The 27942-nt window shown below is 39.8% G+C and overlaps 1 protein-coding gene across 4 annotated transcripts; it reads left to right on the top strand.

Moving 5' to 3' along the window:
• Window positions 1-1620: 1620 nt before the first annotated feature.
• LOC144683816 (interleukin-13 receptor subunit alpha-2-like) lies at window positions 1621-27942 on the top strand. Of its 4 annotated transcripts, none has more exons than XM_078547274.1 (10): window positions 1621-1720; window positions 11969-12075; window positions 12190-12341; window positions 14105-14258; window positions 16160-16280; window positions 18130-18314; window positions 20534-20679; window positions 23182-23329; window positions 24363-24495; window positions 26136-27942. In XM_078547274.1, exons 2-10 carry the CDS (start codon window positions 12000-12002, stop codon window positions 26215-26217), a joined length of 1197 nt encoding a protein of 398 aa, XP_078403400.1. In that variant the 5' UTR covers window positions 1621-1720; window positions 11969-11999; the 3' UTR covers window positions 26218-27942. The 4 variants fall into 4 exon arrangements, with proteins under 4 accessions (XP_078403400.1, XP_078403399.1, XP_078403398.1 ...); XM_078547273.1 differs by lacking the exon at window positions 1621-1720 and adding an exon at window positions 1758-1846; XM_078547272.1 differs by lacking the exon at window positions 1621-1720 and adding an exon at window positions 2267-2600.

Here is a 27942-nt window from a genome sequence, read left to right on the forward strand (position 1 = left end):
AGTGGTTACTTTACATTCTGAGCCATCTTTTGTTCAGTGTCTTTGCTTGTATGTCTTTTTTGAAAGGACATGTCTTCCTTAAAAATTCAATATGCCTGTAAATTGGGACTGCAATCCACTGTTGTGACAGGTGTAACTTTTCTATTTTAGAAGCCTTGCCTAAGGAGTATGGATGATATTACTTGCAGAATATGGTGAACCTCTGAAAGCCTTGGAGCATAAGAAAACATATTCCATCAGTAAGCGGTCTTTGGGATGGTTTTTGCAGTAAATTTTTAATTGGTAAAATAACTTTAATTAACCACAGTAATTTATATCTGAAAATCATTGTGGGCACTGGGATTAGTGCATATCATGAAAAAATTTTGATTTTAAGATTTTTGTAGCTAACTTAGGTCAATCATTCAATCTAGCTAGAAACATAGTAACAGGAATAATCAATTTAGCACCTCAAGCCTGTTCCACTATTCAGTGAGATCATGACTGATCTGTGACCTAACTCCATATGCCTGATTGCCCCATATCCCTTAAAACCGTTGGTTATCAAAATTCTATCCATTTATGTTCTAAAATACGCAATTGGTCTAACGCTAATTACTGTTTGCGGACAAGTTCCAAACTTCGACCACCTTTTCTATGAAAGTGTTTCCTAATTTTGTTCTAATTTTTAGATTATGACCTCTTGTCCTAGACTTCCCAACTAGCGAAAATAGTTTCTCCCTTTACACCCAGTTTCCCTTTAATATCTTAAACTTTAATCAAATTGCCCTTTAACCAAATTACCCCTTAACCTTTTAAATTCCAGGGAATACAACACAGTTTGTGAAAACTCCTTGCAGTTTAACCCTTGGTGTCCAGGTATCATTCTGGTAAATCTACATCGCACTATATCTTTTCCAAGATATGGTGTGCAGAACTGCTCACAGTACTTCACTTCAGGTATGTCTAACCAGGGTTCTATATAGATGAAGTATGACTTCTAGCCCCTTGTATTTTATTCCTTCAGATATAAAGGATAACGTTCCCATCAGCCTTTTTGATGATTTTCTGCACCTGCTTGTGACATTTTAAAGATCTGTGCACCTGGACCCTCAAGTCTCTTCAGACCTCCTTGTTTCTGGCTTTTCACCTTTTGGAAAGTATTCTGTTATATCCTTGGGTCCAAAATGGATGCACTCACATTTGTCTACATTATTGCTGTGGTTTTACCTGTTCACTTTATCTGTTTAATTTTAAACTTCTATTTACAATACCACCTGGGATGATGCTACAAAGCATAGATTAATGTTGGTAACTTAGGTGGAAGGTGGGCTTGTTTGAGTCATATTGCCCATGGGTTCTGTTTAAACTATTTTGTTCATGGAGGATATATATATATATATAGAAAAACATATGGCATCCTGTTTTCATAATGAACCTATTGCCAAAATGCTATCAAAATGGAGTTGCTAAAAACGTTTTCTTGAGCAGTATGCTTTCGGCAAATGAAAGTGTTGATCTGCAGTTGTTGATTTACAGTTCGTGTACCATTTATGATGAGCAGGGTGCAGTACTCCAGTGATTTCAGAGTCAACAGCTGTTTCACGTTAGCTCAAAAGGAACATTTGCAGCCAGACTGTATGAGAAATGTAGAGAACAGCAAAATGCGAAACTAGCTGAGTCGTACAAATCGACCATAGTGTCGTGACGATTCACCATTCTTGGCTTTCCCTCCCTGGCGGTAAGTTGCTGAACAGTGGCACATTAATTAAGCAACCGCTACTAAATTCGCCATTACTTCTGAAGCAAATCACGGTTTCTGGTCTTCGGTGATCTTTTTAGGACATTGTCCAGCGTTTGCTTAAAGGTACACCGTAATTTCTTATCTGTCTACATCATGCTTGCTGTGATGTGACACAACCAATTGAAACACTATAGAAGTTAAATGAATAAGTTAAATAAACCCAGTTTATAACTGAATTTTAAATTGATGTTTATCTATTCATTCCGACACCCATCATGCGCAAATTGTAATCTAACACTTTTTACAAAATCTTGGTACCAATTATTCATCTACAACTTGAAGCTTTAATAAAAAAAATGTCGTCTTGTATACCGGTTTGATACCAAACCAAACCGATTAGGAAAGAGAGGGAGGAGGAGGCGGGGGGGGGGGGGGGGGTGGCGGGGTGGTGGGAATCGTCAAGGCTACATACACCTAGCTCTGATTCGGTGATTCTTACTTAATTGAAGGGCGTGCCGTTGTTTATTTAAATGAGGGTAGGTATCTGGCACCACAAGCTGCTGCGTCGAATGAATCACTGCCTTTAAAGGTGGAGGTCTTATTTTGGAGAAGGGCCAGAGTGACTGGGACAATCTATTATTCATTGGCCAACCATATTAAATCAAAACTACGGCAGATAACGAGCAATTGATGAAGCGATAATTAAACAAGTTAGCACATCTCCACTTATTTAGAAAACGAGTGACCAGAAATACTGGTTCCAATTCAAATGAAATCCAGTACCGTGGGCGAGTGGGAGCCCCACATATCTGTTGCATCCTGTGTGGGTTTAGTTGGATAGACCGGCATCCGAACAGAGGAACCAAGGACACGCAAGGTGAGTGCTGCTTAGAGTACGGGTTTTTCATTTTAACGGGTTCGCGCGTCAGTTCATTTCTACTTTTTAGCTTCCTTACCATATATTCGGCGAAACGGAATCGGCACAATAGTTGTCTGCATTGTAAGTACGTTTGGCTTAATTTTCTGTGAATCAGTGAGCTGTAATGGAATTTCAAAGCGGTCGATCTGCTATGTCATAGAGTCTATGTATTAATATTTATTGCTATTTCGTTTATCGGTCTCCGCTGAGATATAAATAGAAACTGGGTGTATGATTTAACACGAGCCAGTGTATAGTATCTCCCCATTTCAGAGTTCATGTATAAATTCTGTTTATTCCCGGGAATCGCATAGCGCGCAAGCAGCACCGGTATTTTTGTCAAAATAACATTGTATGCCTTTGTATCCGAAATAGTTAAACGGAAGATACATAATACCATACACATCGATTCAATAAAATTATACGATAAAGGTAATGGAAAAGTGGGTGAGGTTTGAATGCAGCAGTGCAGTGGCTCATTAGGGTAAAGTACTAACAATTTCTGAAGGGCAAAAATAGTTTGTTACTTTCCATTGCGTCATTAGAGTTTAAGGTTAGGTATACACTGATAATGTAATCGGAGTTTTCCACTATCTCTCACGTAATTGAATGATTCAGATGAAATTGTTTTGTAATTCTATTCAACTATCGTATGCCACTGTCTAGAAAGGATGAAGGAAGCTGGACGATATCCATGAAAGAAAAAATTATTCCTTTATACATTATTTTTTAAGAATGTGGATGCCAAACACTTATTGGAATATTGGGCTGATTTTTACTGAGACGGCAGAAAACCCGCCATGGGGGCTGAAAGCATAAATTCCGCCCCTCACCCTGTTTGGGGTGGGGGTTGGTGCAACAGGAAAAGCAGGATAGAAGGTCAGTGGTAGGTGGGAGCTAAGGAGAGATGGACAAAGATGTCTTGGGCAGCATACAAAGGGAGTGTTAATAGTAGTGGTGAAGACTAGAGAAGGTGCTGATAGTGGCAAAGGTAAGAAGGCAGGATGCGTGAATAGCAGAGGGTCAGCACACTGAAAGAACAAGGTAGAACAAGTTGCAGATGGCCATTTTGTGGGGGTGGGGAGGGGGAAAAGGGTAAAAGAAAGGGGTTAAAAAGAGGGATTAAAAAGGGATAAAACAGCAAATGAATGAAAATAAGTAAATAATTTTTTTTAAAAGGATTGAAAAGGGGCAAAGATAGAAAAGAAAATGGTCTGAAGTTGCTGAACTCAATGTTAAGTCTGGAAGACTATAAAGTACCTAATTGGAAGATGAGATGCTGTTCCTCCAGTTTGCGTTGAGCTTCACTGGAACATTGCAGCAGGCCAAGGACTGACATGTGGGTATGAGAGCAGGGTGGAGTGTTGAAATAGCAAGCAACAGGAAGGCCTGGGTCATGCTTACGGACAGACCGAAGGTGTTCTTCAAAATGGTCATCCAGTCTGCGTTTGGTCTCTCCAATGTAGAGGAGACCGCATTGTGAGCAGTGAATACAACAGACCAAATTGAAGGAAGTGCAAGTGTTGGGCCCTTGGTGAGGAGGGAGGAGGTAAAGGGGCAGGTGTTGCATCTTCTGTGATGCCATGGGAAGGGGATGAGGTGTAGGGAGTGATGGAGGAGTGGGCCAAGGTGTCACAGAGGGAACGGTCCCTATAGAATGCTGCCGAGGGAGGGGTGGGGTGAGGGGACAATCTGTTTGGTGGTGGTATCATGCTGGAAATGGCGGTGGATGACCCTTTGAATGCGGAGGCTGGTGGGGTGAAAAGTGAGGGCAAAGGGGACCCTATCATGGTCTGGGAGGGGAAGAGGTGAGGGCAAAGGTGCGGATGATGGGTCGGACATTGTAGAGGGCTCTGTCAACCACAGTAGGGAAGGATCTCTCAGTTGAGGAAGAAGGAAGACATGTCAGAAGTGCCATTCTGGAAGGTGGCCTCATTGGAACAGATGCGATGGAGGTGAAGGAAATGAGAGAATGAGATGGAGTCCTTACAGGAAGCAGGGTGTGAGGGGCTGTAGTTGAGGTAGCTGTGGGAGTTGGTGGGTTTGTAATGAACGTTGGTAGACAGTCTATTACCAGAAATGGGAATAGAAAGGTCAAGGAAGGGAAGTGTCAGAGATGGAGCATGTGTAGGTGGGAGAGGGGTGGAAATTGGAAGCAAAATTGATAAATTTTTCCAGGCCCAGACAAACGCATGAAGCGGCACCAAAACAGTCATCAATATACTGCAATAAGAGTTGTTGTTGGTGGTGCAGGGGTCCTAAACATCAAGGCATTGTTTCCAGGACTGTCACTGACCTCATCTCCTCTGGAGATCTTCCCTCCACATCTTCCAACCTCATAGACTCCCAACCCCGGACAGCCTGCTTCTACCTCCTTCCCAAAGTCCACAAACAAGACTGTCCCGGTAGACCGATTGTGTCAGCCTGTTCCTGCCCTACAGAACTCTTCTTCCTATCTTGACTCTGTTCTCTCTCCCCTTGCCCAGTCTCTTCCAACCTATGTCCACGATTCCTCTGATGCCCTACATCATAACAATAATTTCCAGTTCCCTGGCCCTAACCGCTGCCTCTTCACCATGGACGTCCAATCCCCCTACACCTCTATCCCCCACCAAGATGGTCTGAGGGCTCTCTGCTTCTTCCTCGAACAGAGGCCTGAACAAACCCCATCCACCACCACTCTCCTCCGTCTGGCTGAACTTGTTCTCTCACTGAACAATTTCTCCTTTAACTCCTCCAAATAAAAGGTGTTGCTATGGGTACCCGCATAAGCCCAGTTATGCGTGTCTCTTTATGGGGTATGTGGAACATTCCTTGTTCCAGTCCTACTCAGGCCCCCTCCTACAACTCTTTTCTCCAGTACATCGATGATTGCGTCGGTGCCGCTTCATGCGCTTGTCTCGACCTGGAAAAATTTATTAATTTTGCTTCCAATTTCCACCCTTCTCTCACCTTCACATGCTCCATCTCCGACACTTCCCTTCCCTTCCTTGACCTCTCTGTCTCCCTTTCTGGTGATAGACTGTCCACCAATATTCATTACAAGCCCACCGACTCCCACAGCTACCTCAACTACAGGTCCTCACACCCTGCTTCCTGTAAGGACTCCATACAATTTCCTCAGTTCCTTCACCTCCGTTCCACCTGTTCCGATGATGTCACCTTCCAAAATGGCGCTTCTGACATGTCTTCCTTAATTGAGGTTCCCCCCCCCCACTGTGGTTGACCTCAACCGTGTCCGAAACATCTCCCACATCTTTGCCCTCACCCCTTCCCCTTCCTCCCAGAACCATGATAGGGTCCCCCTTGTCCTCACTTTTCACCCCACCAGCCTCTGCATTCAAAGGATCATCCTCCACCATTTTCACCAACTCCAGCATGATGCCACCATCAAATACATCTTCCCCTCACACCCCACCCCCGGGTCTGCATTCTGTAGGGACTGTTCCCTCTGTGACACCCTGGTCCACTCCTCCATCACCCCCAACATCCCATCCCCTTCCCTCGGCACTTTCCCATGTAATTGCAGAGGTTGCATCGCCTGCCCCTTTACCTCCTTCCTCCTCACCATCCAAAGGCCCAACACTTGCACTTCCTTCAATTTGGTCTGTTGTATTTGCTGCTCCCAATGTGGTCTCCTCTACATTGGGGAGACCAAGCGCAGACTGGGTGACCATTTTGCAGAGCACCTTTGGTCTTAACATTGAGTTCAGCAAATTCAGACCATGAACACACTGTTCTATCCTTACCCCTTTGTTAATCCCTTTTAAAAATATATATATTTTTATTTTTCACTGATTTTCATTCATTCATTGTTTTAACCCCCTTTTTTATCCTTTACCCCCTACCACCACCCCCTCCTGCCACCCACCCCCACAAAAGGACCACCTGTCAATTGTTCCATGTTTCTTTTTGAGTGCTGACCCTTGTTCTCCTATTACCACATTCTGCTTTCCTGCCTTTATGTCACTATCTGCACCTTTTTTAGCCTTCACCACTACCATTAACACTCCTTGTCTTGTGCCAATGACATCTTTGTCAATCTCTCCTTAGCCCCAACCTATCGATGACCTTCTATCCTGCTTTACCTGCTCTACCACACCCCCCAGCACCCGACAGTAAAAATTCCATCACATCTCTACTTCTCTTTAGCTCTGAAGAACTTGTGCTGACTCAAAACGTTAACTCTATTTCTCTCTCCACAGATGCTGTCAGACCTACTGAGTTTCCCCAGCCTTTTCTGTTTTTATTTTATGCGTATTGCTGGGCTGCCATCTAAGTGCTGCTGGTCCAATCATAGGACCAGCATTCTCAGCAGCGCCACACTAACAGAGGCTGCAGTTCCAGGGATTGCATGACTCAATGCCTGGGCACACTCAAAGAGCCAAGTGGGATTGAGGAGCAATGGGACCAGGCAGCCACGCCCAACAATTGGTGGGGTGTGCTCATTGTTGTGATCTCTCTAGATACCCGAAATGTTATTTATTTATTTACTGGAAATTGGAAAACTCCAGTATTTACTAAAAGAACGAAGCCCCAAGGGCACCCTGCCTTAATCAGTGCCTTTTCTTTCACCAGACTCTGGAAGACAAATCGTATCTTCAGCCACCACCAATGTCTGAATTGATCTGGTATCTCTTAATATTATTTTGTTTACTTATTTCATTGTAGGATTAATGGAATACATCTCTCTTGGAAGCAAAACTTTTATAACTTTCAGTAGCTCACTTCATCAGTTCATAAGGCAAATCTTCTTGGCTGTCCTGAGTAATTGCATTCACTAATGTAGTAGGTTCTGAGAGAACACTTTGCAACTGTACTATTGCTATGGTTTTATTACTCATTTCCTTTACTTATGTAGTCTTTTCTGAAGACTGCTTAGACATTCCTACTACTGCAACTGGTATTTCTTTAAGCTTCCAACAATTCACTGTCACATGTCCTGGCTTACCATAATGCAAGCATACAGATTTCTTTACATCACTTTTATCTTTGATATTATCATCCTTATTAATCATAAGTGTTAGCCCTCCCTTTTAAAGCCAGAATCTTTTCCAAATTTCTGATTCTTCCAGCTCCTTTGTGGGTTCATAAATGGAGATTAAGTGCTTAGCTATCTATGTGAGATAACATATCCATTGGCTAAAATGCAACTTCCCTTAGTTGAGAAACTTCCTGGTCCTCCAACTGAGACCTAATAGCTACTGGAATGCTGTTTCTAAATTCTTCCAGGATCATGACCTCCCTCACATTTTCAAAAGTCTTAGCTAATTTCATTGAACAATATCGCCCACACCATCTCTTCCTCTCTTGCATGTTCTACAAATGTCTTGTTCAGTTTTTTTCTGATGGTCCAAAATCTTAATTGTTATGCCTTGAGAACCAGCTCATATGCATTAAGTACCACATTTTTAATTATCTCGTAATCTGAAAATTGTTCCAAAAGACTTCAGTAAACATTTGTTGCTTTATCCACCCAAACACTTTGCAAAATCAAAGTCCATGTCTCCTTGTGCCACCATAACTGTAGCAGCTTTCTCAAATGAGGTAAAATATATCTTGCATCTCCATCTTCAATAAATTAGGTGAATATCCTTTGCCAAATCAAAATGCGGATTTGGATTTGAACCACCACCTGAAATCACTAGTTCTTGATTTACTAGATTTGCTTTACTAAAGTCTTTCTTTCTCCAAGGCAAACTGCCTCTCTTCCCTTTCTCTTTGGGCCTCTAATTCAAGTTTTTTTTTAAACTTCCATTTGCTGTACTCTTTCATCCCTTAACTGCCTTTCCTCTATTTCTTTCTAGTTCAAGCTTCTTCATCTGCAATTGAATCCTAGCCAACCCAATCTGCATTGGGTCTGCATCAGCTTTACCTTCTTCCAATTCTAAATGCTATATTATTGCATCAAATATCTGTTCTTTTTTTATCTCTAACTTCAACTCTCCTGCTAATTCTATTAACCTAACCTTGGTTAATTGTTGCAAATCACATAGGGACAAATCTTCCATCTGCAGAAAAGCCTTAGCAATTGTCAAAGTCATTCTGCTATTGGCTTAATATAGTAAAATTCACCATTAACTCGTTTTAGTCAAAACCTTATCAAACCCAGTGTACCCATATCAATCTGAATTTGTGATCTTGCTAGAGCCCCCAATTGTTGTCATCTCAGACAAGTAACGCTTCTCTTTAGGAAATCTGGAAAACCCAAGTATTTACCAAAAGAATGAATTCACATGGTTCACAGTTCAAATCAAAAGAATGTTACTACACAAAAATCAAATAACACGAATATTAATAAGTACACTCTAGCTTAACTAGACAGTATAAAAGTACAATGAACACATTTACTTATACCATTAACCAAATTTCTGAACTCAACTTTCCTTCTACACCCATTTGAATTACACCCCTAATTAGCCCAAGTTAGATACTTATTAGAAATTGGAAAAATAACCACTTGACCTGAGGGACATTTCAAAGACTAATTTAAGGTTGAGATTTCTAGGGCCCTCTGCTTACTTTTGGCAAGATTGTTCATTCAAATCTTCTCCAACTGCCCCATGGTTGTGCACTCCCTGTTCAGCACAGGCATCATGAGTGCCTTAACCATAGCCATTGGATCAGATGGTTCTAATATTCTTTAATTTTCGAGTCTTACAATATAAAACTCTTTCTCTCTCTCTATTGTTTATCTCCCAGGCAATTTGGTCACATGATCAGTTACTGGAAACAAGTGGATTTTTTTCACAAAAAGTTATTCAGAGAAACATAGTTCTTAAAGGGACCATCGCCCTAATGCAAAATATAGAATTTTCCCCAAAAGTACATCACATCAAGTACTGGCTGTTGTGATAGTATATTGGTTAGTGTATTAAACATATATTTTATCCAAAATATTTTCTTATGTAAATATATACATCACAGGAAGTGATGTAATATCACTGGTTCTAGTCAGTTTTGCACAGAGAGCAACATGTGTAATCAAGAAACAAAAAGTCATCTCCCAATAAAGCTTTGATCTCTGTGCCATCCCTTCAGCTCTTTGTATTCCTCTGAAACACTACATAACACAACATGGTGGCAGTGGCGATGAATTGGCAGCATTGACTAGAATCTGAAATCAATAGTGGAATTGAAAGCCATGCCAGAAGCATTGTGACCAGATCATAGCTCTTGCAATGGGAGAGTAAGTTGTGAGTAGTGAGATTTAAGTTTTTGTGATCTGTTTTTGCCCCACCCTGGCAGAGCAATAGTAGCTGCAGTCTTAGCCGGAGAGACCAGTCCAGCGTCGTGTTTTGGCACAGATTCTTTCCCACTGTCACCAAATATGAGCACCGTTAGCCAACCTATCACCAGAGTCACTCCCACCTGCAGGCTTGAGGCTCATGCTGATGCAACACAGCTCATGTGGTGCCAGTGCAGCTCTGTTGACATCACAGTTAGCTGAAACTCTGATACTGAAGCTTTCTCCTTAGGAGGAAAAGTAATAAAAGTCTGAAATCATGGCATCAAGATTCCCTGAGATGAACTGGTGTCCCAGATGAGTTCAAATTACATGAACACTGAATTGAGTTAAGCTTCCTAGACCACAAAGTTGTGGGTGCAGAAGAACAAGCCATAAAAATCAGAATTGTAGTAGGAAATGAAGGGCTACACAGAATAAATACCTCTTGTTTGCCGAATCTGACCAGCGGGATCCCACAAGTTATGGCCAACATTAGATGACGAGCTCAAAGTGAAAGAAAATTCAAGAATAAACTGCTTGGAGTTCTTGTGATATACGCAGAAAACCAATGAATGTACTGATGATTTTTGTCAGTACTTGCAGAGAGAAATGAAAATAATTCAATTTTATGGATACAGCATTCTCTGAATGCATTATAGAGCTGGTCATTGCTTCCCCTCCTATTGACACATTCCAGAAAGATCTACTGGAGAAGCCGAAGGAACATGGTGTAGAGAGCGTGTTACAGGATGGACACAGATATGAGGCTATTGCTGCAGGGAAACAATGTTTGTGAGCCTTAGGGTCCAGAACAATTGTCTGTGCGATATCCAGGGCACCCAAGGAAAATGAGGAGCACATTACCAAGCCATCACTTCATTAAGTCATCCACGATTGTGAACGTACCAGAAACATCAAGAGGCAAGACAGGCTGAAAGACACTCATGATGGAAGTGTAGGTGCTGAATTACCACCACTTTACATTGGCCAGAAAGTAAGGGTCCTACATCTATAAAAACAGACGTGGATCCCAAATGTGCAAGCAGCAAAGATCCTATAAGGTGATAACACCAAATGGAGCGATACTCAGACCGGAAAAGGTCTCACCTCAGGGTACTCTCTGCCAACCATGAAGGAGGTGACTAAACAGCAGCATCTACACACATACATGTATGTTTTTCTGATTAAGTGGCAACAAGCAGCACATCGACAATATTTCATTCTTACTTAACCGCGATACCAACTTCCAGGGCCCTCAAACATCACAACTCCTCCCAGTTTCCCAATGCTCCCAGATCCTGACACCACCTTTGCTATTCCCTTGTCAAAGCTTAAAACCAATGTCTCAGTATTGCTTTCACCCCAGGTCTTCCACTCATACTAATGCTCCCACTTCCAAATGCACAAATATGAAAGACAGAACCTATATAAGAGTACAGAAACTCCTGTGAGTAATGTACCTTTTATAATACAAAATGGAATTGAAAAGAGGATTATTGAGGAATGCAAATATTGACTTGCTCATTCTGGTATGCCTATATCTCACTGTTTGTGCTGCTTTGGTACTTTTGACCACAATTAGAAATAGGTGTCTCCCAACATGTTCATGATTTCTGTCAACTCAAAGCATTGTATCCCATAAAACTGCATTTCCAACCATAAAGCTTGCAAATAATGGACAAAATATATATTGCAATATTTGGCTTAAAGATTTAACTCCTGAATTTTTTTATGTGTGGGTGCAGTAACTTGGATATTATGGTTGCACATCCCAAGTCTAACAAAACACAAACTGGCATTCTCTTAAATGAACATTAAAAATTGAAAATATCAGAGCAAAGTAACTTTAAATTGTGCAAAAAAGGTTTTAAATTATGCTTTACTTCAACACAAGCAAAAGCACATATGTATAATGTTCATTTCATGTTACAGAATTGCTTAAACAATCCGAAATATTTTTAATGTTCTACTCTTTTGAAAAAAGCAGCATGGGTGTATGTCTAATGTGTAAATTGGAAATGGATGATTAAATTTATAATACTGGATGGTGAACTGGCAGTATCATATTTGTATTTATGCATATTTTTTCTATTTCAAGGTAACTGAGCTGTTCTTGTGGGCATTGGACCATGGATCTGAACAACATTGCTGCTTTTCTTGCTATAATTTTATGGCCAAGTGCTGGATCCGAGATATTAACCTCAGGTATGACCTTCAGGATTGGATGCTGTTCATTTACTGAAATGTGTTCTTAAATTACATAACTTCTCAATCTTTTGACTGCGAGTTCCTCTTTTAAAAAATGTTATCTTGTTCCAGTTGATCCACCTACAGATCTGCAGGTCACAGACCTGGGCCACCTGGGTCCACTTCACATACATTGGAAAGCTCCACTAAGTTTAACCAACAAGAAGTTGTGTGGGGTCCGGTACATGATGTCCCATTGCAATGTAGATTCGACAAACTGTAAGGTAAATGAAACACATTGAATATGAAATGTTCCAACATATGTTTTCCAACATATAATCTTAAAATACTGTTACCATTAACATGTACAAGAAATTTATCTTTGACACTTGAAGAAAACTCAGTGATCTAAATCAAAACTAGCTTAGAAAGGAGCGGGGGTTAACAAGCCAGAAGGTCCTTCTGCAATAACGTTTTAAGAGAAATCTTCTGAGGTACTATTCTCTTAACTGTATAGGGTACTTCAGATGTGAGGACAGGACAACCCAACCAGAGGTGTCATAGATACAGTTGGAAAGGATGGTATGTCTCCCTGGAGGACATCAGTGCCACCCCTTGGTTGATCCACCAGGAACCATCCTTGAGAAATGTAGACATAACTACCTGTCACTTTTCTGATCCCAAGACCAACTGAGACTATTGAAACCTATGCCTGGGAAAGTCTGTGCACAAATATCAATCATTCTGTTGATTAAGTTCAACATAATACCTTGGATAGAAACCTGAGTGGTTCCTGTCTTTTTTCTTGCTATCTCATTGGTGACATTCTTAAATTAATGAAGTTCCCTCAGCCTTACATGTAGCATTTGTTTGGCAAAGGTATATGAGGTTGAAAAATCAAGCCATCTTGATGTGGCGGGAAATATATCTGAAAAAGGACTTAGATTGAACAAAGAAAGAGAACAAGCACTAGATGGTTTAAACCACCATTAAAGTACTTGTTTGTATCTACTTGCGTATTTCCCACGATCTTTTTTTAAAAGTTGTCTGCTTCTGTATCGGCTTCTTTGTTGTCATCACAGTTTTCTCTAATCAGGCCCCATCCGCCTGCTCAGGTGATGTAAAAGATCCCACGGTACTATTTCAAAGGAGAATAGGGGAGTTACCGTTGGTGTCCTGACCAATCTCCATCCCTCAATAACCATCACAAAAACAGATTATCTGATCATTGTCACATAGCTGTTTGTGAGAGTTTGCTGTGCACATACCAGCTGCCGCATTTCCTACTTTACAACAATGACTACACTTCAAAAGCACTTCATTGGCTGTAAAGCACTTTGAGACGCTATATAAATGAAAGTCTTTTTCTTCTTTTGAGTGCAGCTCATAGTTCCTTTTTCAGGCCATACTGTGACAGTACACATGCATCATATGGAGGATTGGCACAAGTGACTTGTTTATCTGTTTTCTGAAAGCAGCATTTTAAAACTGGTAGTGCAGTGAGTGAAAAGCCAACAGTTTTGCTTCTGGGTGAATTGTTAAGAATGGTGGGGTGAAAACCTTCTTTCTGTTTGCTGTAATGTCCTGTGTGAAATGAATGCAAGTACTCTCAACCCATATTCTAGTGGTCATGAGGTCACCATTCAAAACTGACTGTGTGGAATTTAGATAGTCACATTGGTGCAATAAAAGGTTTTCTTAAGAGACTGTGGCTAAGGAACTAGTTAGGCTGATCAGAGCTGGGCAATAGAAGCTGACTGTTATACCTCACGTAAGAGTGTTGACTTTGGATGAGCAAATTGGAAAATAAAATTGTTAATTCCCCATCACTTCATGTTCTTCATCTTGGAAACAAAAATGAAAAGAAATCCTCCATTTGTTTTAGATCCTTCCTCTCCCTGAAGGATTTTACAGAAATTCTGGTTCAAACAAAGAAATGAATTTACGTGAACAGTAAATTCAAATGTCCATTCTGCCACTCTTGAGAAACGTTGAATGGATGATATTTGTATCTTTTGATCTGTGATGGATTTGTCTCTTCTGACAGCATGTCACCACCAAAAAACTGGAATATACTGATGGATTTAACCTCAACAAGGGAATAGAAGTGAAAATCCAAACACTCGTAAAAGAACAATGTATAAATGGGACTGAGCTACACAGTGACTGGGTTGAAATAGTATACTGGCCACCCATGGAAGGTAAACCATCGCATGCAGAAGAAATCAAGTCTCAATTTTCTCCTGTTGCTTTGTGAAGTGATGAATGCCAATGGTATTTATTAATAGTAAAATATTTTAATTGTATTTCTAGGTAAGTAACTTGAAATACTGGATTTATATTCACATTTTTCCAATTGCCTTAATAAACAAGCGCAATAAACATGTACCTTTCAGTAATTCAAGAAGTAGTAATTCACTACCAATCTCTCAAGGGCAACTAGCGAAGGGCAATAAATGCTGGCCTTGCCTGTGACATCTGCATCCAAAGAATATTTTATTTCAAATTATGAAGTGTAACTGCTTTAGCATCCCACCAAGATGGATGACTTGCAGTAACTTGAATGTATTAATTCAGGAACCCGTTCTAACTAAACCGGTAATTGTCATGGACCAGCACGGTTCTAGCATCTATATACAGAAAGTCAATTTATATTCCTCAATATCTAATTAAATGACAGAAACTAACTCCTCTGATGGATATATTTTAATGATGGCTGCTAAAACTGCCCAGATGCTCTGAATCCCTCCAAAGGTTGAAGGATAACCACAAATTAAATTGCAGATATAAACATATGATCATATTCCATGATTAATATTATTGTGCAATTGTTTATTGTGGTGTGGCCAATTATAGACAGAGGTTGGAAAACTGAACATGACCAATCAATACAATTGAGTCCAGGTACGCACAAGAGAAGTTGGAGATGCACAAGAATGTAAATGTAAGAGGAGAAAGGCCATATTAATATGTGTTGAGGTATTGAAACGATGTGACATACTGCAGTTTTTGCATTTGTGCATCATTGTAAACTCCTGATATTAGACTGAAGTCAATGCAGTACTAGATACTCCAGATAGAGCAAGGAAGCGTAACAGTGAGTCTGAGGTTTTTATCCAAATTATAGTGTAACATTTGGGATCATTGATGTGAATGTAGCACTAAATGAGTCTTCAGGGACCCATCAACTAGGGTGCAAAAAGTCTTAAACATTGTTTATGCCAGGCTTAAGTTTTACAATTTGGATGGCACCACCCTTGGTGTCAAAGATATCATGAGTGCCTCACATTAGTGCTTGAAGTGAGAGGGGAATGGAAGTTTCTAAACTTGGTTGGCCATGGGGAAAAAGGGCTTCTTACTATATTATTTTTACCCACCTTCTTCATTCTCCTCTTTGCCTGTCTGAGTCTATCAAAAGCTACAGTAGTTAACTTCCTGTTTTCTTAATGGCTTGCCTTGGTGTAAGTAATACATTAAGATGTCTTTGCATGCAAATACTGAATTAAGACACTTCCTAGTCAGCAGGTTGTGGGTTTAAGTCCAAATCCAGAAATTTGAACACATAATGCAGACTGATATTTCAGTGCAATGCTGAGGCCGAATTCACTACTGGAGACATTTTTTAGTTGAGGCATTAAACCAAGGCCTCACCTTGCCCTTGCTGGTGGATGTAAAAGATCCCATGGCCATATTCAGAGGAGCAGGAGAGTTCTCTTAGTGTCCTAGCCAATATTTGTCCTTCAACCAACATCAGTGAAACAGATTAACTGGCTATTTATTGAGGGATCTTACAGTATGCAAATTGGCTACCATGTTGCCATGATTACATCAGTGATTACACTTCAAAAGCACTTTCATTGGTGACTTTAAATCATTTCTACTTGCTGTTTCCATAGATATATGGAGTAGAGTCAATTAAACCAGATTGTTTTGAATATACCTCCTATTATTATGTGGTATAAAAAATCCACCTATCACACACTTTCATTAAAGTGAATAAAATGTAGCCAGCCACTTTGCTCCAAAGAGAATAATGACCTTTTTTCTGATTCACCTCGCAATGCATACAGATATAACTCTTACTGTTTTTTTTCCCTCAAAGGACACGTGGGTTCCAAAATTAGGGACTTGCAATGCATTGTTTACAATCTGGAATATATGGACTGCATATGGCAGAATGGAATGAGTGCTCCACATGATATCAATTACACACTTCATTATTGGTATGTACCACAGTGCTAATAGTTCATGCAAAAGGAAATATGCTGGCGCATTGTCACAAGCATCAGAAAAGGAACACAGAATTGCTTCTTTTTCTTAGTACACCAAAGGAGGCATAACCCATGTTGTTGATCTTATATTGACGTCGATTTTGTAGTCAGCAAGTGACAGCACTTACCATTACTCTCAAAAAAAAGCTGCCCGCAAAGTCTAGTGATATCCCTCTTTCTGGTGTCAATTTGAATATGACACCAAGTCAAGGGGATCACCAGTTATTGAGTAACAGTGATGTCATTAAGGAGGATAAGCAGCCAATCATTTTGGCATTTTCCAAAAGACAGAAAACCAGGAATTAAAAAGCACTAATTTTACAGAGAGCAAAATAAATGATTTGGAGATGCATATGGCATTAAGCTAGAAGTTGAAATATCATAAATTTTTAAATATATAGATTTTAAAAATGTGATTTGCATATTCATGGAGAGATTTGAAATTCTACAAATATAAAATTAATTTTTCAGGCCCAGAGAAGTTTTTCAGCAATAATTACAAACCTAGCATACTGGTTTTTTTAAAAAAACAGTTGCACTTCATTCAGCAAGGGTATCTACAATGAAACCAATAGCATAATGGTCAAGTCCTTGTCAGTTCAGTGATCTCTACTTGATTGCTGTCAGTGGGGGGAAATGGGGGGACTTCAAAAGCGCACATTGTGGGGAAGCGTGGAATCGCTGACAGCATCTTCTGGATCTCTGTGTTTAATTACACACGTACAGACTCCAGAAGTGAGTTTGAGGAGTAATGGTGTGAACACTTAGTTTCACTCTCATTACCACCACAAAATTGTGACCAATTATTAAACAATCAATAGGTATTTATAATTAGAGAAGTGCGCCTGGGGTAACACTTGCTAGTTTAAGTGCTTTCCCAGTATTGATGAAATATCGGAAAATATACACTAGTTTTAAATTAGTGTATAATTTTAAAATAACCATCTCAAAGCACAAAAACAAAATATTTTCAATACAGTTTACAGCAGTGTGTTCTCCACCAGAATCACCTAGTTTAATTCAATTTGCCTGCTTGCTGCTCATATCATTTTATGTTACACTTTACAAACAACTATATATTTTGATTTTTTAAAAAATTAAATAACGATAACTGCTTTGGGGAAAAATCGAATACTTAATTTTTAGTTAGAAATTCTACTACTTAACGCTTAATCACAATTTATGCATTCAGGCTGTAACTCTCAGCTACGTCTAATGATTTTTATTGACAGTAAATTTGTATGCCTATAGTTCTAAAACCAACCTCTGTGATTGTGAAGAATGTTTACAGACTATGCTGGAAATTGAATTTATTCTTTAAAGAAAGAACCGCAATGAAGTTAGGGTTTCTGCGTTTAATTTTGCCTTTTGCCCTAATGGTCTTTGTGTGCTGCAATCCATAATAAATAAACATATTTAAACATTTTAGACTAAGTTTCAAATTTATGTTGAACAAACTCTGGTTGTAGCACCTTTTGTTTAGAAAATGTGTTCTAGGAGATGTTTTGTGTGTTAATTTGAGAAAATCTAAGGAACGTATATAGTACTTGGTAAATCTCTGCTAAAACAGAAATGATTAATTTAAAATGCAGCAACAGAATCAAAATGTAGAAGCAGCTCACTGTTTTCACATTAAACAGTGTTAAAGTTACCATTTTAATTTCTTATAAAAGGGTCTGCTTGCCAGAAAATTGTGTACAATGTAACCAGTAGGATTATTGTATATCATTAAGCATGTCTTCCCATGCCTTGTACTCATTGCTGTAAATTATGTTCTAAGTAATTTTAAAAATATTAACAGGCATGAAGAGCTGGAGCAAACAACGGAGTGTGATAATTACATTAAAAATCAGGGGAATATTGTTGGCTGCCATTTTCACAGTGATGATCTCATCGAATTCAGTGATTTCAACATATGCATAAATGGCTCCTCAGCAATGGGGCCTGTAAGACCAGCATACTACACATTACAGCTTCAAGATCTAGGTAACATGAGCTTATATCTTATAATGAAGACATTTTATTTTTCAATTTGTACTGCTATCTTGAAGGCAGTGATTCATCTGAGTGCATTTTAACAGGTATTAAGCACCCCATTAGATAGGCACTGATGCGTATTCTCATGTCTAAAATATATCTGAAGTGACTTGTCTGAGCCTAGTGCTGCTACACCCAATTGTTGAACCTTAGCTGCCATTCTGTATGAAATGAGTTAACCTGTTAGAAACCAGGAAATGAACTTACAACTTTCTGGGTCTGTACTCCTTTTAAGTGCTGTGGTTATTCACTTCATTTTTGAGACAACAATTTCTTTTAACAAAAAATGACAAATACATCTACATTAATATCAGAAAACGTAATATATTTCCTACCTGCAACAGATCCTCAGCATACCTGAAAAGGAGTAGAAAGTTCTTCTGATATCCTGGCCAACATTCATCCCTCATGCAAAGAGAGCACTTATCACATCCATGCTCTCCCTTGTTTATACCAGGAACTCCAAAACAATAATTATTTCTAGAAATAAGGGATGATTTTTGGTTCAAATCTGCATTGGGCAAATGTGGATGAATGTTCAGTCTGCCCATTCGATTCATTTGAAGGGAGACACAATCAATTTGTGTGGCCAGAATTCATTAACATTGGAAGGGGAGCTTTCCATGCTAATTGTACATTTTAGAGGCAGCTCTCCAATTGGGTGTGGGAAATACATGGGGCGGGGTGGGTGGGGGTGGGGGGGGGGTGGATGGGGGAGCCTTTGCCTCTTAAAGAGGAAGTGCATTTTTTAATTGCTTCTCATGGCCCTCCTCCAATCAGGATGGTTGTATTGCAGTATGCAACCAAACGTGTAAAGGTTGCAGCAACATTGCTTGAGGACTCCAGTGGCCTGTCCAGTGAGGGCTCTAGTTGAACCATGGATCTGAATGAATTTGACCACTGAGTTAAGGTTTCTGGGAGAACTCGTGAGCCAAGTGTAAAGAGTGGGGGAATGGAGCATTGGCAGGATTGGATTTTTTGACAATTACGGGCCCAACAGTCCAATCTTGATCATCAGCAAAGTGATGGAAGATGTCATTGACATTGCTATCAACCTGCACTTACTCAGCAATAACCTGCTCATTGCTGCTCAGTTTAGGTTTCACCTAGGGCACTCAACTCCTGACCCAATGCTCTTGGTCCAGACATGAACTTAAAGAGCTCAACTCAGGAGGTGAGGTGAAGTCACTTCCCTTGACATCAAGGCAGCATTTGACCGAGTGTGGCATCAAGGAGCCCTAGCAAAAGGGAGTCAATGAGAATCGGGGAAAACGCTCTGCTGGCTGGAGTCATACCTAGCACAAAGGAAGATGGTTGTGGTTGTTGGAGGGCAATTATTTCAGTCCGAGGACATCACTGCAGGAGTTTCTCAGGGTAGTGTCCTAGGCCCAACCATCTTCAGCTGCTTCATCCATAACCTACCTTCCATCATAAGGTCAGAAGTGGGGATGTTTGCTGATGATTACACAACGTTCAGCACCATTCAGACTTCTCTAATACTGAAGCAGTCGGTGCCCACATGGTGCAACATGTACTGGCCTTACCAGCGTTGCTTGTCTCCCATGAAATAATAATTAATAAAAAGGTAAAAGCATTGCAGCAACTGCCAGAATAGCAAACACATGCACATTACATGAGTGGAATCAATGCAATTCATGAAGACAGTGGGATTGTGTGAAGGATGATATAGATACTATCACAAAGCCTTGTATTTGAAGGAAGCCTGCAGAGTATGTGCACCCCAGAGCCACCTCTGCTGCTTCCAAACATCCACTGGGAAAGTGATGAAAGTGGTTGCATTGGCAAATATGTATTCAGTCACCTCCTTAATATGAGAATGGATGACCGACTAGGGCTATTTGGACCTTGATCGCAACAGGAGATACCGTGTTAGCTGAGGCAGCTGGTTGTAGGCCTTGTTGCATGTGGTGACAACTCTGTGACAGCTCCCTAAAGAAGCAGAGCCTCCTTATACATTGCTCCTCACAGAACTGCAGGTATGTTGTCCTGCACTATTACCTGCTAAGACTGTGAGGGTTCCAACAAGCTAAATACTAAATGAATGCAATTTAACATCATCAAATCAATCATGTGAAATGGCCTTTATAGATGTTTAGCTTCTATTGAATTGATGCTTGTGGCTGTACTCATAAATTGTTGCACTTCAGTTAAGGTAGCAGCCCCTAACCAGGTCAACCTGACCTCATCAAGAACAGGTACCATTTATATCCAATGGGAGCCTCCAGCTGGCAAAATGAAGCTTCACTGTATGAAATATGAAGTGCAATTCCGTGGAAAAAGCTCTGACTGGGAGGTAGGGAAATTAATTACTTGAAAAAACAATTCAAAACTCCTGCAAAGTTGCTTCTGGCTTGGCACAGTAAATTAGATATTCTGAGGTGAGGCTTTTAGTGCTTAAAGTCTTGTTCAGTAGGTATAGGGATCCAAAGAATGAGGCATGGATCTATGGCTCCCCCCTGCCAATCTTCCAGCCATTATGATTGTGAATCTGGTGAACTGACCTTTTTTGCACTGATTCTTCAATCTGCACTTCCATCAAACAATACTGTGTCAATTGCCTCAACTTACAAAGAATGTACAGCACAGAAACAGACCATCAGAGGGATCTAGGTGTACAGGTCCACAGGTCACTGAAAGTGGCAACGCAGGTGGATAAGGTAGTCAGGAAGGCATATGGCATGCTTACCTTCATCGGCAGGGGTATTGAGCATAAAAGCTGGGAAGTCATGCTGCAGCTGTATAGAACCTTGGTTAGGCCACACTTCGAATATTGCGTGCAATTCTGGTCACCACATTACCAGAAGGATATGGAGGTGTTGGAGAGGGTGCAGAGGAGGTTTACCAGGATGCTGCCTGGTCTGGAGGTTATTAGCTATGAGGAGAGGTTGGAGAAACTCGGATTGTTCTCACTAGAGTGATGGAGATTGAGGGGCGACTTGATAGAAGTTTACAAAATTATGAGTGGCATGGACACAGTAGATAGAAGCTTTTTCCCAGGGTGGAAGAGTCAATTACTAGGGGACATAGATTTAAGGTGAGAGGAGAAAACTATAAAGGAGATGTGTGGGGCACGTTTTTTACGCAGAGGGTAGTGATTGTCTGGAATTTGCTGCCAGAGGAGGTGGTGGAAGCAGGTACGATAGTGATGTTTAAAAGGCAGCTTGACAAATACATGTATAGGATGGGAATAGAGGGATACGGACCCCAGAAGTGCAAAATGTTTTAGTTGACGGGCAATATGATCGGCGCAGGCTTGGAGGGCCGAAGGGCTGTTCCTGTGCTGTACTATTCCTTGTTCTTTGTTCATTAAGTAGAACTGGTCTATGCCAATGCTTGAACTCCACACCAGCTTGCTCCTCCTACCTTACTCCATCTCATCCTATCAACATATTCTATATTCCTTTCTCCCCCATGTATTTATCTAGCTTTCCCTTGCAAAACTGACACCAATTTACTTAGCCTTTGGAACAATGTTCAAGAATACTTTGCTGCTCCCTAATCTATCTGTTGTTTTCACTCTTCTTCTTGTCTTTGTAGTAGTGAAGTCATTGATGCCTGTTTAGTTGGAATGAAAGGTAGCACAATTCACTCTTCCTCTCCCAGCAGATCTGGTTCCGTAGCTCAGTGCATGTGGCTTTCTGCTTTAGAAAAAATTCTGCTATTATATCTGACTTCTGGATTAACTTGAAGCATTCTGAGACAATGTCCTCCCAGCTTCTGCTAACCTAGTGCTACAGGTCTCAAGCTTCAGTTATATTAAACAGAAATGTCAGTTCTGTTGTCTTGCTCCTCTTACAGCCTCTCCCTGGCCAGAGCTGTCTCTTGGATTTTATGAATCCATCTACCATCTGTCCTAATGGTTCAGCTGTCATGTTCTCTTTGAGAAAGTTGATCTTTTTTGGCGTACTTTTCTGTTTCATTTCCACTGTGATTCAACATAATACAAATTAATGATTGAATCCAAGTTAGCTGGCCTGGTGCCAAGTGCCCTTCTATTGACCATAATGCCCCTGGTATGGAGAGGAAAACCACCAAGTGTTCCTACTTCAGGTTGCCTACATGCTGTAAGTACACTTGTGGACATCAAACGCAAACCAGAACTGGGCTCAGCAATGATATCCCCAGGACTGAACTGGTTGCTTGTCAAAGCTCACATAAGGAATGGAGGGTAAATGCACCCTCTGGAACTGTTCCCCAGAAAGCATACAACAATGAGGAAGGGTTGGAGAAAATTGGTAAGGGAAAAGAATTGTTGCAATTCTCCATTTGGTTCCAAAATTATGCCCAATTTTCAGTTTCAACTTTACCAGTTCTGTGATTTGAACACCAGCAAGGTTCAGTAATATCTCTTGGGTCACTCTCAAAATGTGTGCTTCCTAATTTAACCTCATCTTGTCACTTTTTTTGCTTTCCATTCCAGCTTTCCTTTTCTTCAGAAATATTCACCCTTTTTCTAAGAATGGCTATTCTTCTTGGCCTGAAATCTCTATTGCACTTGCATTGGTACTTTTTCTAAAGTCCTAAAAGCGTTAGCAGTTCTTAAGTTATTGCCATTTGAACTTATTCAGATTTTTGTTGGTGATCTAATAAAAATTGATCCAAAATAAAAACACAAATTGCTGGAAATACACAAAACAACATCCATCAGCATCAAAGGGAAACACCAGGTTAACATTCCAGTTGTAAATCATTTGTCAGATCAGGAATATAGCAGCAGTTATTGGAAAGACTTTTGATTGTGTGGTGCTGTTTCTGTGCTTGGGAGTTTTTTTTTAAAACTGTGCTTTGTTTCCAGTCTAAAGTAATTCCTGAGCCAGTCACCTCTACATCTCTGAATGTGACAGCTAAAACAATGTACTGTGTCCGTGTGAGAGCAGCTGTTAACATGTTTTGTGCTGATGGTAGCTTTTGGAGTGATTGGAGCTCTATCCAATGCTTGACAGGTATGTCCACTACTCAGAAATTTGAGACTAGTGTAAGAAGCGTTTGTGACAATTCTGCAACAAGTACATTGCACAAAAATGAATGCAAATGTTTACAATTATTTTTCTTTGTAAATTTAGTTTATATCAAAATATACATAGCAGTACCAACATAACATGTCAAACTAAACACAAAAATGTTACGTGTTTCTTCAGTTGTATTTTACTGTATTGGGCAAAAGCGTCATAATATAGTTAACTGCTTTGAGAGCAAAGCTGCCTCAATATAAATAGAACAGGTAGAATGAAATAACTGGCAATCCATGGGACTTGCTTCCTAGGATGCCAGAATTCTGTCTTATGAACTATTGTTCAGAGTAGTGTCTTCATTTAGCAAGGTGCATTATCATTAATGTGAAATTAAGAAACACATTTTGAAACTGAATAATCCTCGTGCAGTAACTTCAGTTACATGAAGAATTCCAGCAGAAAATAGCCCATCAATGCAACAAATGTAAAAGTCTATTATCCACAATATTTCAGTGACTTTAAATTATATGTAGAGAATTATTGCATTCTTGGGGGGAAAAGATACCTTAGCCAAATTTAACAAGCTTCCAAATTATTGTATCTCTTTATATTTACTGGGGAAAAATGATTTGGGACCAAATCCTTTGGAACTTTGAAGATCTCTTCCCTTTATTGTTTTTTAATTAAACGTCATTGAGGCAAAATAATGAATATTAAGAAGGTAAACTATTTTTGGGTTGACGGTTCAGATTGTGGAAAAAAAGCTTGGACAAAGGAGCCACAACTGATTAATAAATCATTTGCAATTTCTCTGTACTGGTCCTATGACTTAACTCAGGGAGGCAGATAATGGTGGTAGTGACAATGGCGCCAACATTTATTGGAGCATTCTTTGGACTTAGTGGGTGGTTTTATATGCAACACAGGATCAAGGTAAAACAAGTGGCACAGTAACAGACAAATAGTGGTGCTTTTGACTTGTTTTCAATGAGACTAAGCTGATTTATGACCTGTGTACTTGCAGAACATTCAGCGAGTGGAGACGATGTGATCATCAAACTTAACTTCTTAACAGAACTGATTGCCCTTATGACTTTAGCATCATTCACATTCGTACTGTGTGTTGTTGCTCTCTACTTCTGGATCAGATGGAAAAGGTAAGAGCATTTAATAGGAACATAGGACTTAGGGGCAGGAGTAGGTTCTTCGAGCCTGCTCTGCCATTCAATAAGATCATGGCTGATCTGGTTGTAGTTTCAACTCCACTTTCCCGTCTGCCCTACATAATCCTTGACTCCCTTGTCTATTAAAAATCTGTCTAACTCTGCCCTGAATAAAGTTAATGACCCAGCCTTCACTGCTTTCTGGGGAAGTGAATTCCACATACTAACGACCCCTCAAGAAAATTTCTCCTCATCCCAGTCTTAAAAGGGGGACTACTTGTTTTTAAACTGTGTCCCTAGTTCTGTTCTCTGCCCCCCACCCCCCCACCCCTCTCCACCACCACCACCATCACAAAGAGGAAATACCCTCCTGGTATCCACCTTATCAAGTCCCCTCTGGATCTTATGTTTCAATAAGATCACTTCTCCTTCTTCTAAACTCCAATGGGCACAGGCCCAATATGTTCAACCTTTCTACATAAGATAAGCCCCTCATCCCAGGAATGAGTCAAGTGAACTTTCTCTGACCTGTTTCTAATGCAGTTATATCTTTTTTGGGTCTCTTTATTTGAAAAACTGTTCACAGGTGTGGTCTCACCAAGGCTCCGTACAGCTGCAGTAAAACTTCCCTACTTTTATATTCCAATCACCTTGCAATAAGTGCCAGAATTCCATTTGCCTTCCTAATCACTTCTTGTAGCTGCATACTAATTTTTCTCGATTCATGTACCAGGATGCGCAGATCCCTCTGTGCCACTGATTACTGCAATCTCTCCCCCATTTAAATAGTATAATGGCTTTCTATTCTTCCTGTCAAAGTGGACAAGTTCACATCTTCCCACATTATACACAACCTGCCAAATTTTTGCCCACTTAACCTGCCTATATCCCTTTGCAGAATCTGTAATTCTTCTTGACAACTTACTTTCCTATTTATCTTCGTGTCATCGGCAAATTGAACTATCATACATTCAGCTTCTTCATCCAAGTCTTTGATGTAGATCGTAAATAGTTGAGGCTCCAGCACTGATCCTGTGGCACTCCACTAGTTACAGCTTGCCAACCCAAAAAAGATCCCATTTATCTGCTTCCTGTTAGTTGACCAATCATTTATCCATGCTAATAGATTACTCCCTACACCATGTTCTCTTATCTTTTGTAGTAACTTTTGATATAGCGCCTTATCAAGTGCCTTTTGGAAATCCAAGTACACCACATCTACAGGTTCCCCTTTATCACTTAATGCAATGGCAATGTGGCCTATTCCTAACATGGTTACAAGAATGCTTATTCTATGTGACTGCAATAATCATATGGAAACTAATAACATAAATGTTAATGCTCATTACTGTTACTGTCCCACTGGACAGCTACTTCTGTTAGATATAACAATGTCAATGTACCTTTTCCTCTGCTGTAATGTGTCACTTGTAACCAAGGTGGAAAGTGATATTAAAAATGATTCCCTTCCAGGGACATTGATTTGCATAGTAGATTGGTATCATGCTTTAGTACAAAATTACTTGAACACATCTGATATATATCATGTTTAAGTCATTTCATATTGAGGTGTAGTAGCATTCGTATTTATCACTATTTTCCTGATAGTCGATTATATTATTTTGCTCCCTCAGATTGATTGCAAAGAAGAAACTTAACATGTTGCTCAATGACAACGTCAAGAACATCCAAAAAACCACCCACTTAAACTATTAAACATTGCTCATGCTGTCTGAGTGTTGTTGAATAATAATAGTTCCCAATTATTGCACAGTATAAATGCTTAAACCTTCATTTTCACTTTATGACCAGGTAAGAAGGGGTGAACTGGGCCCCCCCTCTATTTAACCTCCTCAACTATCATTACAAAGGTTTAAGTTTTGTTTTTACAAGGATATGTGTTTTCCAAATAGGAATGTGTTTAACCATGAGCTGTGAGCAATAAGGAGCCAATCAAACAAAGTTTGCTTGAGTCAAAGAGCAAACTAAATCTGAGAAAAATAATAAAAATGCGATGTCAAGAATTCAACCCTCATGCAGTTATTAGGAGGGCACACACACATACGCAAGCATCAGAAATAAGGGGAGTTAGAGAAAAATAATAGAAAAAGGTGAAAGAATATATGGCATTTTTAATGTCTCTTTAGACAGTTACGAGTTTTAATTGGTGTCGAGTTTATAGGAAATGTCTGCCTCTTCACGCTCTCGAGGGTGATATGTTGGTTTCTCACCTCCACCTAGGAATGTGGCCTTGCAATTTTAAGCAGTCTGCCCTGTCTCAGTTCAAATTGCAAAATGTCCAGTCAGTTGAAAATATGCTTTTTCATTTTTCAAAGATAAAGGAAGTAAAGGAACAGTGATATACTTTCAAGCCATGATGGTGTGTGACTTGGAGGGGAATTGGCAGGTGGTGGTTTTCCCATGTGCCTGCTACCCTTATTTTTCTAGGCGGTAGGGTGTTCTGGTTTGGAAGGTGTTGAAGAAATCGTGGTGAATTGCTACCAAGTTTAATCTTTAAATTGATTTTTTTTCTTAGTGTGACACATAAATTAGTGCCTTTTGATGGGAAATATGATAGTACATCTAGTGCACATTTCCTATCCTGATTTTGTGTTTAGATAATTGTTGATTCTTTTGAAAACTGCAGTTTTTTATAGTCATTTATGAAATAACTTATGACTCAAAAGGATAAAAGTTTTTTATTACTTCCGCAGGAAACATTGTAACCAAAAAGCAAAAGAAATAGATGGATAAGATAATTAATGTTTTCTGCTTGATGGGTTTAATAGTCATTTAAAATTGCACCCAAATGCAGTTTAAGAACATTTTTTTAATTCCTCTGTTTAGTAGTGCCATGCCAAAGGTTTGCAGCACAGCAATTTTTAATTACTGAGTGTTTGTTTGTGTAATGCTAGCAGGCAAAAAACTTCCAGGTAGTTTGCTGGGCCCCATGAAATCTTTTGGTGCAGTCTCCTTGATAAATTAACAGGGCCACAAAACTGCTCTGAACGCCTGTGGTACAAAAGTGCAAAGTGAAAAAACTGATGAAGGATGAGCACCCAATCACATGTCTCAGAAACATCCCAAATTGCTTCACTTTGGAGTGAATTCAATTGTGCTGCTGTTAAATGAAAAAATGCAGAAGCCATTTTGCACAAAGCAAGGTCTCACTAACAGCATTGAAACAAATGGCTAGATAATATTTTTGGTGCAAGAATGTTGGAGAGGACACAGAAGAACTCTGCATACCTCCTAAGTAATGTCATGGAAGCAACCAGAACACAGATGGGACTATGGTTTAATGTCATATCCTAAACATTTAAAATGCTTTGCAAAATGAAAGCACAAATCTAAATTGATATTGTAAAGTTGTATTTTTGACATTTGGTATATTTGCCATTCAGATGTAAAACTTTTCAATTAAAATGTATTTCTTCACTG

This window comes from Cetorhinus maximus, chromosome 8 (assembly GCF_964194155.1).
Source record: "Cetorhinus maximus chromosome 8, sCetMax3.hap1.1, whole genome shotgun sequence".
Taxonomy (NCBI): domain Eukaryota; kingdom Metazoa; phylum Chordata; class Chondrichthyes; order Lamniformes; family Cetorhinidae; genus Cetorhinus; species Cetorhinus maximus.